This window comes from Cyprinus carpio, chromosome B25 (genome assembly GCF_018340385.1).
Source record: "Cyprinus carpio isolate SPL01 chromosome B25, ASM1834038v1, whole genome shotgun sequence".
NCBI lineage: Eukaryota > Metazoa > Chordata > Actinopteri > Cypriniformes > Cyprinidae > Cyprinus > Cyprinus carpio.
In genome coordinates this window covers 9492372-9510593 of record NC_056621.1, presented here as the reverse complement: position 1 = coordinate 9510593, position 18222 = coordinate 9492372, and the positions used below count along the sequence as shown (strand labels likewise).

The following is an 18222-nucleotide window of genomic DNA, read 5'->3' as shown; positions in this document are numbered from 1 at the left end:
TTTAATATTAAAAAATACTTTACATACTTAGTTATCAGATGAAACCTTTACTTAAAAATTCTAATTCTTAATTACTTCATCACTGTTTCTGATGCTGTGCTGTGCTCTGCAACTTAATATTTTAGCTGGTGAATGTCTGTTTCTTGTCATATTTGTTCTCTGCCACGAGAATGGGATGTAAAGCATTTCAGGCTTCAGATTTAAACTTTTCTGGAAACTGCATTTAAAAAATTTAAAATAGTTCTTAGTTATTTCTTTCTGATAAGGTTGGATATCCCTTATTTGATCTGTATTTTAAAAACCTGGAGGGTAAAAACATGTTGAATCACATTGTAACTCTTCACTTTTTCAGATATTAAAGCAATAATAAACATTAACAGGATCTGCTGCTTTAATGAAATCAATATCATAATACCTCTGAAATATCTGGTGTCTTATTTCTGGACGAGCAGCAGCTGCCCTTTCAAACACATTGTGTGAGTGTGCTCTCAATATGTTTAGATGTATGACTTATATTGTGACTAATCTTTAGTATTTACTTCATGTTCGTGTAGTTTTAATGCTTTTGTCTATAATCTGCTCTAGATTTGTAACAGTTCCAGATTCCAAGAAACAAAAGAAAGAAGAGATTCAGAAGAATCTATTCTGTATGGACCCTGAATATAAGTGGGTACAAATAGAAATGTTCAAAATTTTTGCATTTTTGCAATATTTGCATAAATAAGTCAAATTAAAAAAAAAAAAAAAGTATTGAATTGTAACATTTAAGAGAGTTACTACTGTGATGTGTATTATTCCAAAAAAAAAAAAAAAAAAAAAAAGATGACAGTGGCAAGATATTTAAACTCCATTTGTAACAGAAATGAGGGGGGTTTAGGAGAAACCAGACCCAGTCTGTTTTATATATATAGGTTATCAAACATTTTAACATTAATATTCTAAAGGAAATAGAATAGCATATTATTGTTATGATAAATAGGACACGTTGCTAGTTACTACGTTTTGAATATTCCACTAGAGGGCAGACGTACATTATTACAGATCATATACAGGTCCTTCTCAAAAAATTAGCATATTGTGAAAAAGTTCATTATTTTCCATAATGTAATGATAAAAATTAAACTTTCATATATTTTAGATTCATTGCACACCAACTGAAATATTTCAGGTCATTTATTGTTTTAATACTGATGATTTTGGCATACAGCTCATGAAAACCCAAAATTCCTATCTTAAAAAATTAGCATATCATGAAAAGGTTCTCTAAACGAGCTATTAACCTAATCATCTGAATCAACTAATTAACTCTAAACACCTGCAAAAGATTCCTGAGGCTTTTAAAAACTCCCCAGCCTGGTTCATTACTCAAAACTGCAATCATGGGTAAGACTGCCGACCTGACTGCTGTTCAGAAGGCCATCATTGACACCCTCAAGCGAGAGGGTAAGACACAGAAAGAAATTTCTGAACGAATAGGCTGTTCCCAGAGTGCTGTATCAAGGCACCTCAGTGGGAAGTCTGTGGGAAGGAAAAAGTGTGGCAGAAAACGCTGCACAACGAGAAGAGGTGACCGGACCCTGAGGAAGATTGTGGAGAAGGACCGATTCCAGACCTTGGGGGACCTGCGGAAGCAGTGGACTGAGTCTGGAGTAGAAACATCCAGAGCCACCGTGCACAGGCGTGTGCTTTTGAACCAGAAACAGCGGCAGAAGCGCCTGACCTGGGCTACAGAGAAGCAGCACTGGACTGTTGCTCAGTGGTCCAAAGTACTTTTTTTCGGATGAAAGCAAATTTTGCATGTCATTCGGAAATCAAGGTGCCAGAGTCTGGAGGAAGACTGGGGAGAAGGAAATGCCAAAATGCCTGAAGTCCAGTGTCAAGTACCCACAGTCAGTGATGGTCTGGGGTGCCATGTCAGCTGCTGGTGTTGGTCCACTGTGTTTTATCAAGGGCAGGGTCAATGCAGCTAGCTATCAGGAGATTTTGGAGCACTTCATGCTTCCATCTGCTGAAAAGCTTTATGGAGATGAAGATTTCGTTTTTCAGCACGACCTGGCACCTGCTCACAGTGCCAAAACCACTGGTAAATGGTTTACTGACCATGGTATTACTGTGCTCAATTGGCCTGCCAACTCTCCTGACCTGAACCCCATAGAGAATCTGTGGGATATTGTGAAGAGAAAGTTGAGAGATGCAAGACCCAACACTCTGGATGAGCTTAAGGCCGCTATCGAAGCATCCTGGGCCTCCATAACACCTCAGCAGTGCCACAGGCTGATTGCCTCCATGCCACGCCGCACTGAAGCAGTCATTTCTGCAAAAGGATTCCCGACAAAGTATTGATTGCATAACTGAACATAATTATTTGAAGGTTGACCTTTTTTGTATTAAAAACACTTTTCTTTTATTGGTCGGATGAAATATGCTAATTTTTTGAGATAGGAATTTTGAGTTTTCATGAGCTGTATGCCAAAATCATCAGTATTAAAACAATAAAAGACCTGAAATATTTCAGCTGGTGTGCAATGAATCTAAAATATATGAAAGTTTAATTTTTATCATTACATTATGGAAAATAATGAACTTTTTCACAATATGCAAATTTTTTGAGAAGGACCTGTAAATCGCCTCATAATCTGTTCTTCCGAGTCTGTTAATAATTAAAAATATGTCCCCATTTATTTATTTATTAATACATCTTTTTTTTTTTCTAAATCTTAAATACCAATACTGACATATTTGTGTGTGTGTGTGTGTGTGTTTTTTTTTTTTTTTTTTTTGAATTAGTGTGTGTGTGTGTTTGTGTGTGTGTGTGTGTGAAGTAGGCTATTGCATGCATATCCCGAGGCAACGGCATCTTTGCCCGCCACTACAAATACCACAATCCTTTGTAAAAATCCAGTGATCCAATGAAAATCGAGGGTGGGCGGGATTCTATGACATCACAACAAGCGGCCAGTCGCTGTCCAATAGGGCTTGCATTCTCTAGGAGGAGGACAATCGCCTTTCATGCTCGCAGCATTGTAACATTTTACTTATCCCGGCCGATGCTCACATGCTTGTTTTTGACCCGTGCACGTTTACTTCCCTTAAAAATCCAGTAATTTCGTCCAAATCCGAGTCAGCTGTCAGGGTTCATCATCGCTTCTGCACTCGACCCTTTTTGAGTCGACTCATCTTTTATGCCTGATCTATTGGGATTCGGAGTGGGTGTTGTCACAGGACAATGATCGAGAGACCCGACTCAGCTGTTTCCAGCGTTGCAGTGAGTACAATTTTCATGCATTTACGCAAATCTGTACAGAAAATACATTTAAGGCACATCTGGCTTATAGATTCATGGATTTGCATAGTGGTGGGCGGATTGATTCCTAGCGTGACTGACTGTCCCTCTAATCATCTGTTACGGCAAGCCGTTTTCACATCTATTACTTAAATCTTAGCATCTATTTTTTTTACTGATTTCACCAAAAACTATTAAATAGATGCTAGTACTTTTTCCAATGTTATCTAGTAGGCTACATATTCAAGTAGTAACCAGTACTCTTTCATTACATACATCTATTCTTTTTCTGCTAGTCATTATTCCAAGTCATTCTTTCTCTGTTAATGATAACAAATTGCAAATTCTGTGGTAATGTGTGGTAACTGTTTGTAGTACTAGTACAAAAGGTAATAACAACTGTTGGAATATATACAATACACAGATTCCCATAAAATTTAAAGGGGTCATATGATGCGATTTTCTATTTTTCCTTTCTCTTTGGAGTGTTACAACTCTTGGTGCATGAAGAAGATCTGTAAAGTTGCAAAGACTAAAGTCTCAAATCCAAAGAGATATTCTTTATCAAAGTTAAGACTCTGCCACGCCCCCCTAAAACGTCTCATTCAAACATGCCCCCACATCTCTACGTCACTATGTGGAAATATTTGCGTAATGCCACCCAAATGTTCACACAAAGAAAGAAGGCGTGGTTTCAGTAACTGGAGTTAATGTTGAAGCAGCCATGTCAGGGAGATGCTTTGTGTATCTAGGCGAAAGCAAAAGCACTTTAGTTGGCCTTCCAAAAGTAGATGCATTTAGGAAGCTTTAAGATTACTTACAACAGAACAGTAATGCATTTTATGGATGACCATTTTGTGAACCTATGAGAGGAGGTAATTCTGACTTTGCTATGACAATCTGGCGCTTCTGAATCAGCTACTGTAAGTATGTTTTGTTATTAAAGTATTTCGTGTGTGCACGCATGTGTGTGAGAAAGAGAGAGAGACAGGGTCACACAGTGGAGTCAGCTGTCTTAACCGTCCGTGGCTTGTGTACTGCAAACACATACGAGCTTCATCACTGTGTCTGTCACGCGACTCTGTTCCCCTTTCAGGCTTGAACTGATGGTAAAACTAAGGATATTATTAACTGTCTTTACATTTATTTTGAAAGATGAAGCTTGCGGTTATGGAAAGGGGCGTTACATTTCTGACGAGTGCTTGTGGTGTTCAGCCAATCACAATGCACTGGGTCAACTGGCCAATCAGAGCAGACTGCGATTGTCAGAAGGAGGCACTTTGTAGAAAACGACATGTTTGAGAAAGGCGGGGCATAGAGGACCTACAATAATGTACAGTATTTGAAAAATAATGTTTTTTGAACATTAAAGCATGTCAACACATTCTATTACACCAAATACACAAAATAATGATCTTTAAAAAAGCATCATATGACCCCTTTAACAGCTAGTATTTGCAACTTGTCAAAGCAAAGTAAATTTGACTAGTAAAGGAATAAGCACTAGTAGCCTATATGAAAACAAGTGTCTTCACTATTGGATTACTTTTTAGAAATGGATAAATAAGCACTAGTTACGTTAAAGTAGATACTAGCTGTTTTAAAGAAATAAATGTAAAAATAGCTTGCCATAATCAGGGATCCATAAACTTGATTCAAACCTTTATTTTATTGATAAACAACTATTAATAAAGTGAATTTAGTCACATGTGCCTTAGCTCATGTATTAAAAGGCTGCACTTTTATCCAAACTAAACTAAGAAACAAACTCCTCAGAATCATGTTTTTAGATCCAAACAACCCCTGCATTTTAAACATTACCCGGCCTCTATCAATAAAAATGTCCTCATACCATAACATTGTTGAGGCATATGTGAAATGGTGAATCACATATTTTAAAAATGAACCTGCGTGGGGTGGGGGGGCATATTGTGGTTGAGGCTGCACACATAATAATATACTGATTACCATTGACCTCAAGTCAGATGATTGTGATTGCAGATGCATACAAATGTATTTTTTGAGCACAGTAGTTGGGCTGTTAATAGCTATTTGGAGCAAATGAGAATGACAGGCTCTAAGCACGATGCGCAGCTCTTGCGGAGAGCAGTGAGTGGAGATGCATTTCAATGGGGTTAGAGAGAACAGCAGCCAAAAACTGTCACCAAGCATATATCACAATCCCATTTGTGTGAACTTGAAGGAAACTGACTTCATATGTCTGCTTAAAATCAAAATGGGGCCCTTTGGTTAAGAGTGAATACAAAAATAGCTCATAAAAGTGAAGTTGGTTCCAAGAAAAAAGTCTAGCATCAATTCTTTGCAGATGCCAATTTATATTATATACATTTAAAACTTTTAATACTCTTAAGTGCTTTTTAGGGCCACTATATTTAGGGTCCTCATATCAGCTGTATTATGCATCCTTCAAAGGATGAATTGAATAGTAAGCTTGTGAACACCCACATTGTTTCCCACCTATGCTATCTGCATCATTCAATCGAGGATGCTAGCATTGATATCGAGGGGTTCGATAATCATTGATTTGATTCACCCATTTGGTCAGATGTTTTGTTGTTTTGACATGTTGGGCATCAATGACATCAATCTTACAGTTACATAAGAGCGCTTGAAGTGTGAAAGCATGGAAAATGCCCTGAGCTGTTCACAGAGCAAGGCTATTTATAGACTGCTGTATGAATTATATAGTATGGTTTTGAAGAAGATGCTGTTGCATTTTACACTGCAAATGTCCATAAACTGTTAGAGGTTTCATAATCAAATTCATTTTGATATTTTGGTCTTTTAAAGGGATACTCACACACAAATAAAATCATCATTATTTGATGATGTTCCAAGGCTGTATGAGTTTTAGGGATGCACCGATATTCAAATTCTAGCCAATACCATATGATCATTTTTTTCTGATAATTATGTTATGGCCAATAAATAATAAATGGTATTGCTGGTTGTGCTTTTTACATGATTCTTTTTTTTTTTTTCATATTGTGCATTATTTTTTTGTCATATTGTACATTACAATGTGGCTGTTGCTATATTATTATGTACAATATAAAAAATAAAAAAAAATATTTGTCTAAATCAGTGATTCCCAAACCTGTCCATGAGGACCCCCTGCCCTGCACATTTTGTATGTCTTCCTAATCAGACACACCCAGTTTAGTTCTTGCAGTTCCTACTAACAAGCTGATGAGTGGAATCAGGTGTGTTAGATAAGGGAGACATACAAAAGGTGCAGGGCAGGAGGTCCTCCAGGACAGGTTTAGGAAGCACTGGTCTAAATAAATGGAAAAAGAAAACTCATTAAATTTTGGCATTGCAACATTATAATAAACAATATGAATAGTTAATACTTTATAGCTATTTTTCTGAAGATTTATTAGAGATGCATGTTGCATCGATACCATATCGGTTATTGGGCAATAATTTTTCTAATTTATCGGTATTGTCCGATAACCAATATGGTACATGTATCACGCATCTCTAAGGATTTTCTTTCCAAGTATGCTTTTTTGTGTTTTGTTTAAATGGATGTATTTTGTCTAAATGAAAAATAAAATGCTTCAATTTCCATTGCAACATTGTAATGTACAATATGAAAAAATATTTTTATATAATTTTCTAAAGATTGCATTTGACAGTATTATTAAATTAGTGTTTAAAGATTAACTTTAAGTGAGCATTAGCTTATATATTGGAAAAGGTAATATAAATGTAAAAACAGGGAAAATAAGATCATTTATTCTTGACAAAAAAAACATTAGAAATGTTACATCAGTACCATATCGGTTATCGGCCGATAATTTTTCTAATTTATTGGTATTGCTGATAACCAATATGATACCGATATAACGTGCATCACTAATGATTTTCTATCCAAGTATGCTTTTTTGTGTTTTATTTAAATGAATGTATTTTGTCTAAATTAAAAATAAAATACAAAAAATGCTATTACAACATTGTAATGTACAACATGAAAAATACTTTTTTATATTTTTCTAAAGATTGCAGTTTTACAGTATTAATAAATTAGTGTTTAAAGATTAACTTTAAGTGAGCATTATATAATGAAAAAGGTAGTATAAATGTAAAAACAGGGGAAATAAGATGGTTAATTTTTCTAATTTATTGGTATAATAATTTTCTTACTACGAATTCTAACAACATTTTCATTTTTGTTGAACTAATGAACTGTTTCCCAAAGAATCTATTGGGTTCGTTTTGGTTTAGATTGGTTTAGTACATCTGTGGTTAGGCCCAAAAGAGTTAAATCGCCCTGATAACTGTAGCCCTCCCCATTCAAAATATCTCTCTCTAAATTATGAGTATGGCCCCTACTAGTTAGTTTTCCATTGGCTTACCATGCATGAGAAGCTCCGTGGAGCCAACGCAGAGCGATCAATTGTGTTTGCCTCGCCTAGCGTGTGCTTCAGCGCTGTGCTTCCGAGAGCATGAGATTACAAGAGATGGAAAGCGACGGAGAGAATGGAATGGAGGAGCTCGAGAAGGACTTACAGCTGGACAAGGCGCTGGCTGTGATCTGGAGTGAAATTCACTGTCTCCATGACGACATTGAGTTCATGTTGGATATGATACGAAACGTAAATGAGCATGTGGGCTTCACCTCATCCCATGTGTCCTCCCTTCCCCAGCCTCTTGGTTTCCCAAAGTTTGTGTTTGGGCTAGAAAAGCGCTCAACCTCCTTGTTGGCCTGCAGCTGTTTTGGTGTGTTACTTTCATATGTACTTAACAGATCTTATCCTCAAATTAGCAAAATTCCATGTTATCCTTTGTTGTGGTATCCCTGCATGTGAGATTAGGAGTCGCTAAGTCATTATCCAGTGTAACTAATGTTAATATTAGCATAGCCTTTAAATCTTTCCTCTGAAGTCTTCTTGAACCCTGTTTTGAGAGGGATAACAGTAATGGAGGAGCCGTTCTGCTCTATAATCAGAGGAATGTGGAGTAAAGCTGTGTTCTCTTCCAGCAGAGGAATCTGGAGGGTTATGTCGGCTTCGCCAACCTCCCCAACCAGGTGTACAGGAAGTCCGTCAAGAGAGGGTTCGAGTTCACACTCATGGTTGTTGGTAAGTCGCAAAACTCTTTTGCTCACCTGTGACAAGCTCAGATGTTTGCAGATTAAAGTTTTTATAAGGTTTTAGACATATAACAAGTAAATATTGTGCTTCCGTTTCCAGCTCAATTAAGTGTGGATCTAATTAAGAACTCGAGAATTTCCTGTTAACATTAATAGGGTTGACACGTTTGCAGTTCAATTTGCAAGTATTGTGTTCAAGGTTGTGAAACTACAGTATGTTTCTTAAAAATGAATGTTAATGCTGATTTTTGTCTTTTTTTAACAAAAACTGGATGTCGTTGTGCCTTTAGAAAATATTAGGGAATCATTCATATAATGTTAACAGTTGATACACTTACAGTTCAGTTTGACATTGCAAGTCTTTTGTGAAAGGCTGTGAAACTAGATGTTTTTTTTTATTCATTTAATGCTGAAAATATAAAATTTTTTATATATTTAGTTCTATTTGCATCTATTATTTATGATGTAATCATGGCAACATAGTTAAATTTATAGAATACTAATGACATGAAAAGATTAAAACAAAAAACCATGAGATTTTAAGTTCGCATTCACATATAGAAAGGATGGTGATGTCATAATTACGGTTTTTTTATTATTATTATTATTTATGGTAGTTCATCACTTAAAAAAAAGATAAAATAGGTTGGTAACAGGGTTGTGCATAACCTGGGACACAAATTGTTAAGTTGTTTTAATAATACATAGACAAATAAAATCTTTAAAAAAACAAAAAACAAACACACATAAAGACAAAATGCTGGCTTTTGATTCCAAGTATTTTTTTTTTATCTAAAATTTGATGATAATATTTAAGCAAGAACAGGCCTAAAACTGCATAAAAATAAGAAGAAAATGAAAATAGTAACAAAAAATACATAATAATGTTGACATTGGCGATTATTTGGAAAAGTCTCTCTTTATATACATGAGGAACACAAATGACACTTTTTAATTAAATTGCTTTAATTAAATAATCTGTCTGTGGCTTTGCATAAAAGTGATTTTTTGCTGATGAACGAATGAGTAAATTCCCACATACAAGAGTAGATAAATGTGAAACGTTTGGATGATCAATACTGTTGTCACCATCACACAATCTCTGTGGTTTGGATGCTGTGACTAAAGCTATATTGGAAATATGGATCTCAGTGACATAACTGCTGCGGAGCGCTTCGCCATAGTAACTGGCTTTGTGTCTGTTAGCTTTTGCAGAGGGTTTGCTTTCCAGCTCTGGGGTGAAATAATCTCTTTATTTTTTCTGTTCCTCTATTCCTCTTCCAAGTTGTTACTCATTCCGTGTCTTTGTCTCTCACTCATTCCCTTCCTCTGTTATATAGGCTAGTTGTCTAGTTTGTGGTTTCCTGTTTGGTAAACCGGCCTTTTGAGATACTTGTACTAATGCCAGAAGTTGAGCCGTACTAGAATTTGTAGAATGCTAGTTGTGTTGCCTTGAAGGTGTGTGGGCCTGTTAAGTAAATTTACAGTGCTCGCAAGTGTAAATGTGTGGGCACATATTCTAGTAAAATTTTACTGGTTAAAATGGTCCATTGTCATTACAGTAGCAAAGTTACTTTCAAACCAAGCAGCTTTCTATTTGTCAGTACGGTGAAATTGTGTGACCATCTTGAACATGAACAAATCTGCATGAGGATCTTTTTTCGAATGCACATGAAATGACTGTTTATTCACAAAATTTTGCTGAGCTTCAGTAAATGCGACCTAAAATATCAAACTTTTATCCCGACTGTTTTGTTGACAATTGAGTCTTTAGCTGGTCTGTCTGTTTTTTTTTTTGTTGTTGTTGTTTTGTTTTGTAACCATACAGTATTGCGATTAGTTTTGCAGTAAAAATACAGTATAAAATAAAGTAAAAATAGTAATATTTTTAAATATGTTTACAGTTAAAAGTAACTATTGTCCATTTTCATATTTTATAATTAAATTAATTCTTGTGATGGTAAAGCTGAATGTTAAGCATCATTCGCCAGCCTTCAGTGTCACATGATCCTTCAGAAATCATTATAATATGCTGATTTGCAGCTGAACAACAACAACAACTAAAATATTTTACTGACACCGAACATTTGAACGGTAGTGTAGCTATCCACTGAATAGCACCACTGATCTTAATAAATGCAAATCTAGTAAGTATCAGCATCTGTCTTTAAGTGTTTCTCTTTCACTAATATTGAAATGTCACATTTTACCTCAGAAACAAGTTTCCCCCTCCACATAAATTCTCTCTAAAAAGGATTGTGCATATGTTCCACAAACTGGGCTGAAAATGTGATCTAAGTGTCACGTAATGGGGATTTTGTATCTACTTAAAGGCATGTCAGTGGTCTTTTAAAGGACAGAACTCGTCGTCTTGTTCTCTTGTCACTCATCCTGACAGACACCACTGGGCTTTGGCTGTGGACTCAATTTTTCCCTCCAAAATTTCAGGGAGGAAAAAATCTGTTTCCTGTCTTTTCTGTCTCTCTCAGTCTCCCTTGTGTTTTTTTCCACAAGCATTTCCTTTCTTGAGCTTTCCCTCTCAAACCAGCTGGCAAAATGTTTCTTCAGGGAGAAACCGTTGGAAAATGTGAAGAGTTTTAGAGGTTCATTTTTCAAATTGAGTTATCTGAGGCATGTTTGAGGTGCAAGAACAGGCCACAAAAAGATTCACGAAGTGAAATGAAACCTTGAGGTTTGTAGTCTTGTTAAAAATATGGTTTAGTCTGTTTTATTATTGAGTCTGTGTGGTAGAATTCACACCCGTACAAGCAATGAATAGAAAAAAAAATTGTTAATTGCACTGTTTGCATTCCTTCACAGTAACAACTCCAACAGCTGTGTTTGGACAAAACTTGAGATGTTTTAAGTGCTGATTTTTCTAATCGGTAGCTGAAGTCTTAAAACCGGACATTTTATTGAAATCCATGTCATTCAGAGATATTTTCAACAACACAGCAGCAGTTTGTCAGGTGTGGCTGCACTAGTGTATCTACTGCTAAGAGCTGCCACTTTTTTCGTACATTAGCATGCTTTAGGTCGGTTTTAAAGGTAGATCCCTGCCTGAAACACACACACACAGGGAGGAGATTTTAATCCCTGGATTATGAAGCCAAAGCTTCCCCTCTCTGGCCTGCCAACAGGTCATCTAACAACCCGGTCATAGAGCTAAGCCTGTCAGACAGTCTTAGCCCACACATGCTAATGTATCCGCCAGCGCACAAACAAACACTGGAGTATCTCTGGGTTTTCAAATAAACACTTTTAAAGTTTTGTTGACGCTGAAAAGGGGAATATTTTAAGTTGATGTCTCTTGCGCAGGACTTCTGAGGTTCTCCGCTCTCGATGGCTATGAGTGTATGAAGTAGAGTAACACCATTATGCAAATCCTCTCTCACTCTACAGAAGCCATTGATGACTTTCATGAGTTGGAGAGATCTTTGACCGTATGGAAGATATGTGTGATGGTAGAAATGTTGAAGTGGCTATTCAATTTCCAGTGCAGTCCACTTTGCTGATTATTATGAAAATGAAGCTTTGACATAGAAGTATTTATTTATTTTGTTAGTTAGTTTTTACAGATTCCTGAAGTATTCATTGGTTAAAGGGGTCATATGACGTTGCTAAAAAGAAAATTGTTTTGTGTATTTGGTGTAATGCAATGTTTATGCGGTTTAAGGTTTAAAAAAAACACATTATTTTCCAAATACTGTACATTATTGTTTCTCCTCTATGCCCCGCCTTTCTGAAACATGTAGATTTTTACAAAGCTCATCGTTCTGAAAAGCGAGATGTACTCTGATTGGCCAGCTATCCAGTGTGTTGTGATTAAGCAGGGTCCATGTGGTTAACTTACCAACTTTTAATTGTGTGAAGACTGCTATGAATGAGAACAATGGCTTTTGGAGAACCATTACTCTACCATCTGAAGCAGTTCTTTAAGCGGTTGTATATAATATTACAGATTCAGAACAGAAATTGATGCACATGGGAGAAACATAGTGCATATAGCTTAGGGCAGAATTATGTGTGTTTAAGAGTCTTGCATTGCCGGTGGGCAACATCTAATTAATTTCCACCATATCTGTAGAATTAATGTAGAATGTGTATGCTGCTCGAGCACATGCAGTCTATAACATCACACGTGTCACCTCATGGATCTTATTTTCTATGTAGGTCAGATTGATTTTCCTATTTAAAGTTACTGTGTGTGTGTGTGTGTGTGTGTGTGTGTGTGTGTGTGTGTGTGTGTGTCCGTGTGTGAGTGAGTTTTTTTCAAAGCATTGCTGATTGTTATCTCAGGCTGTTCGGAGATGAACTCTGACCTTTGTTGCCGAACAATGGATCTTATCACTACAGGAGCCCCTCTCTGAAAACCAGTTAAACACACACTTGCTATCACACATGCATTCTCACGTCCTTTAAATTCAGTAACTGTACTAAATACTTGATCCCAAAGCTCTAGTTTGTTAAAATTAAAATACTTTTTCCTGCTGTTTATTTGCACCAGCAATTCAACTTTGTTTATGTGTTGGGGTAGTGGGGCCTCTCTTTCGTTTTCTGTCCACTATCTGTTTGTTAAAGGCTAAGCAACTGTACGGCAGCAGTGCTTGAGCCCCTTTTATGAGGGGAAAAGAGTGAGTGAGTGAGCGAGCAGAAAAGACAGCAAGAGATGGGATGGCTGGGATTGGATGGGGGCAGGGCAGTGGAAAAGAGGAGGAGGTGGGAAATGTCAGGATATCTGAGCCCAGTAATGGGCCCTGGGGTGCTTTCTGGCCCAGAGCGTGAGGACAGGAAGAGGTAAAAAGATGAAAGTCAAGAAGAATGTGCAGAACCTCTTGGAAAAATTGTCCGTTCGTCCCAGTAATCTTTCAATAAAAAAAGATAAATTAATTAAAATAATTAACAATCAATTATAAAACACTTCTGATGATCGATTAATTATCATAATTAACAATCCATGTTAAAACACTTCCCTAAATTATTAAATGGATAGTTTACCCAAAAATTTAAATGTCGTCATTTACTCACCTTAATGTATGACTGACCTTTTTTTATTTTTATTTTATTTTTTTAAACACAAAAGTTACTTTGAAGAATGTTGGAAACCAAACCACATCAATTAAAAATATATATTATTTTTATATATTATTTTACTTTTTAAATTTGAGTAATTTTGTAATGCATTTTTGTCATTTTTTTCTATTTCTATTTTTAGAAAGAAAATAGAAAGTTTTATTTTTTTTTATAATTTTTAATTTTTCAAAAAGTTCTTGAATTTTTTTTTGTAAGTATGTTTTACTATATATTTATATTTTAATCATTTTACTTTAAAACAACATGAAAGTGAGTAAATGGTGACAGAATTTTAATTTTAGGGGTGAAGTGTAAAGACTTTTTGGGCCATAGATTTTTTTTAAAAAGACATTATTTTATTAACATACTGCATGAAATGCTGGTGATTTAAAATACTTTTGAATACCATTCACCCCCCACCCCCCCCACACTTTTTGAAGCTAAATGCAAACCATGTTAAACTGAGTCAGGAAGTGATGCTAGCATGCCCCTCTATTCTGAAATGTCTGTTCCCCTTATAGCCTGTCTTGGTCTAGTTCAGCATAAAACCAGTGGAAATAGGGTCTATTTATCTGCACTATGTGGTTGTTCCAGTCTATTAGCACCACTATCCTCTGTTTAATGGTTTTCCAGCGTCTCTGTTTGTCCTCGCTGGAGAAGCACGTGCTGTATCCCTTTTGACAGGCGTAGAAAAAGAAAGACGTTAAAGGGTCCAAAACGAGTCAGGGAGGTGAGTTCACTCCATTCATCCGTGGGTCTGATAAAGGTCAGCCAACTGTGAACTAGACCTGGATCCTTGCTGTGTGACTGAAGCATCTCGTTTTCAGAGATCATGTGGACCGATATTTAATTAAAAGAGGGGATGAGGCTAATTGGGTCTGGTTTTGCCCTGAGGGGGTGAGAGGGAAAGAGAGGGAGAAACAGGGCATTAGAGATATCTGGAGCTGGAGGCTAATCTACTTATTCACACCCGTTAAAGCAGTGGTATTGGGATTTCATGAATACATCTGCTGTGCGTGTGTATACTAATACTAGTGTGTGGTTTCTGTAATGCACAAGTTTTTACTAGCCTAAACTAACCCTGGAAATGGTTTGAGCAAACAAATTTGCAATTTATTTAGATTTTTGTATGTTTTCAGAAACATTTTATGTGGTTTTAGCCAATCAGTTATGCAATCAAAAGTAAACTACAACTATAACAATTATTTATTATATAGCAATTTATTGTTATATTTATGAAAAGTATTTTTGTGATCTGAATGTTTGCAAAATGTATTTTTTGTCGTAGTTTTGGGACTAAATCTAACTTTTACCATTGTAACCCATTGTTTTATCATTAAATAAAACTAGTAGTTTTTAAAATTTGATCATTTTTGATAATTTACAGCTGAAAAAAATATATAAATATTAGATAGAAACATTGCTTTAATAACTAACTGAAATAAAGAGAAATACTAAAATTAAAGAAATTAATTAAAACTTAATAGAAATATTAATATACGAGCACACAATGAAATTATTAAAACTTTAAAACTAAAATTAGAATGAAAACTGAAAATACATAATCTATTTTGTAATATTTGTAAATAATATAATAGTAGCCTATATAAATAATTCTAAAATAAAACTGTTTCGGTGTCAACAGCCAAAATGGCTGTCCAGAGATAGAATCCCAGCTCGAGGGCCTTTATGGGCGTCCCGAGTCCCAGCTCGAGGACCTTTCCCGATCCCACCCCACTCTCTCTCTCTCTCCCAATTCACTTCCTGTCTGCTCTCCACTCTCATATCATAATAAAGACAAAACACCAAAAAGAAATCTAAAAATAACGCTAGTTAAACATGTACATTTTGAATATATGTATCTTGCTGTACATGATGAACCAATCAGTTTAAGTTTCTTTGAATTGATTTGAAATGTATTCAGCTGTCGTCACTAGTTAGCATATGTTATATCCTGCATATGTTAGTGGAAAAAAAAGAAAGAAAAAGTGTCGTTTCCCCATGGTCTTGTTGTTGGTACATGGCTTCCATTAAAATGCCAGTGTAAGTGCAGACAGACCAAACAGTACTCCGTCTCTCTCTGTCTGTCTCTCCTCCCCCCTTTCCTACTCTTCCACTGGTCACCTCAGTTTCAGGTTACTGATGTCCTCACATCTTCCCCCCACAACCTCACACACATAGATGCTCTCACAGTCCAATCCCTCTGTCTTGTTTAGGTAAGTCTTTTTAGCCAGAGGCAAGAAGGCGTAAATTTACTTAGAAGACAGAGCGTGGGTTTGGTGTCTGTGTGTTATCTCTGGCACAGCACAGAGAACCTTAAGTGTGTATGTGTCCAAATATTGAACCGTTTTGGCTCCATTGGACACACTGGTAAGTGCACATACTTTTGCAAATTTACTTGATGTCATAATCAAGCCTAACAATCCAATCAAATATCAATGAACAATTCAAACTATTTTCCACTGAATATTGGTTTCTTCTTACAGTTGGTAAATGTCCACATTGGGCTTGGTGTAGTAAGTGAATAAGGCAAGATTTGGAAGTTCAGTAGCAGAGGATTGTCAGTGGGAAGATTTATTGAGAGATGCAGCTTTAAACACCCCCTCTTGAAGCCTAGGATCAAGCTTTGTGTCAAAAACGTGGAGTGAGAATGTGTATTTGAGTAGGTGAAGATGGTGTACATTGGTGGTCTTTTCTGCCAGATGAGCCCAAGCATTCCCTTCCCCCAATTCAAGAGATGTTCAAAATGACACAGCCTCTTGCTCATCAGTTCTAAAGAGAAGTGTGGAGTTGGCTAGAGGGAATGGAGTAAGCAATGTTGTATTATTACTTTAGAATAAAAGAGCTTTCTCTCTCTCTCAGTCTTCCTCTTTGTCCACAATGCTTTCCCAATATTCCCATGAATCTGCTGTCATTTGATTACTGTCTTCAAGAAGTTCTGGCTAGGGTCCCACATGTGCCATTAGTTGGCTTAAAAACAACAAACTAATTGTGTGTTTCTGTGTGGGTGGTTGGATGTGAGAAAGCTTTTGAGGATCTGTAGAGAATCTCATATTCATCACCTCCTGTTTTTAAGTATGGGTGTCTCCGTCTCTCTTGCATTTGGCATTTCATTCTGGCAAAAGTTAAGCACAGCAACTTAACATTTTTGTTCCGCTTTTCTGTTCTAGGTGAGTCTGGACTGGGCAAATCCACGCTTATCAATTCCCTCTTTCTGACAGACCTGTACTCCAAAGACTACCCTGGTCCATCTCAAAGGATCAAGAAGACTGTTCAGGTATGTCCTCTTTAGCTGACCTTTGACTCCTGATACTGATCCAGTGGTCTTCCCTTTATCTAACACTATCTCTATGTTAGTTTTCTCTCTCTTTCTTCCCTTACCTTTGACCCTTTATCTCCAGCCACCATTATCTTCCACTGCCTTGCAGCTAGATGTGACAGAGAGAAGCCATGAGGGAGGCTTCTGAGGTCTGATTTCTTATTCTTACCTTGGACCAGGAGTTGGCAGCCTTTTTTGTTGTAAACAAAGTGCACCATTCAAATGAACTGTGCTACCTAACTGTGCAACCTTTTGTATACAGCAGAATACCAATCTGTTTTCTTGTATGCCTCCACTGTTGTGCTGTAGGAACCAATTTTTGGTCTGTCTGAGGTGAATTTGTTGTTGAAACTGGCCTGTGTTGTGTTATCAGCAAGTTGAGGAAGTAAACATATCCACTCTGTTATCCAGTGGTTACACATGCAGTTGGGACCCACTGCTCTTCTCAGTTGAGCAGCAAAGTTTTGATAATTTTTAAGTGCTTCTTGTTAGATTAGCTGCATGACTATGAGGAAAGATTGGGCCTTATTGCATTAATAACACTCACACACTCAAGATTGCTTTTTGTCTTGGCAATTTCAATTCAGCCAACACACAAGTGCATTAAGACAGCTGGAGTGCAGAGCACCAAGCAGGCTCAAGCAATCACAAACAGATTCCTGCCTTCTGAAGGTCCCAGGCCAGAGCAAATGCTCCCAGACATCCCAGAGGAAAGAGACAGCAGAGTTTTGACCTTATATGGATTTGATAAACAAGGCAAGAACAGATGCTGAGGCTGGAACATCGGAAATCGGGGAGGAGACACTGAAAAGAGCTTGCGGTATGATGGAGTGACTCAATTGGAGTGTTTTTTTGAAGAGGATGGGAGGGGCAATATGAAGAGGTCTAAATTCCTCTGGAGGCAAGTAGGGTTCAGCAGAAGGTCAAGAATTTTCCCACGAAACCCAAAACCCGGCAATGACTTTCCCACCACCCTTGAGATGGGACGTGTTCCGAGGTGGCCCGGCCCTTTCTGGGGTTTTAAGTGCAGCCACTCTCGGTTTTCCTTTATCTTGATGAACAAACTCTGTCTTTGTTGATATCATGAGTAAGTTCACTGTTGAGGTTTGGATCCAAGTTGTTTTGTACCTTGGTCAAGCTTGGATGACATGACATGTCCTTTCTGAGCAAGTTATTTCAATTAGTGTCCAACTTGGAAAAAGCTATCCAATCATGCATGTACATCTCCTGTCTACTTGAATGAGCAAAGATTGAAATTTCAAGAACTTGTCTGCCATACTTATTTTACAGTAACACAGGGATGTCCAGTTGTGCTCCTAAAATGCCACTATCCTGCAGAGTTTAGCTCCAATCTTAAAGAAAAACACTTGAACTGACTATTCAAGGTCTTCCGGATTAATAGAAACTTAGAGGCAAGTGGGTTAGAGC

The 18222-nt window shown here is 36.9% G+C and overlaps 1 protein-coding gene across 4 annotated transcripts in view; it reads left to right on the top strand.

The window, feature by feature from the left end:
* Positions 1 to 2974: 2974 nt before the first annotated feature.
* The window catches only part of sept15 (septin 15), a 28292-nt gene continuing 13044 nt past the window's right edge, over positions 2975 to 18222 (top strand). The window contains exons 1-3 of one of the 4 annotated variants that reach the window (XM_042753721.1): positions 2975 to 3265; positions 8295 to 8391; positions 16646 to 16752. In XM_042753721.1, coding sequence (XP_042609655.1) covers positions 3227 to 3265; positions 8295 to 8391; positions 16646 to 16752 — 243 coding nt within the window. In that variant the 5' untranslated portion in view covers positions 2975 to 3226. Of the gene's footprint in view, positions 3266 to 8291; positions 8392 to 16645; positions 16753 to 18222 lie in introns of all 4 variants that reach the window. The other 3 variants (XM_042753719.1, XM_042753723.1, XM_042753722.1) reach the window with 3 other exon arrangements.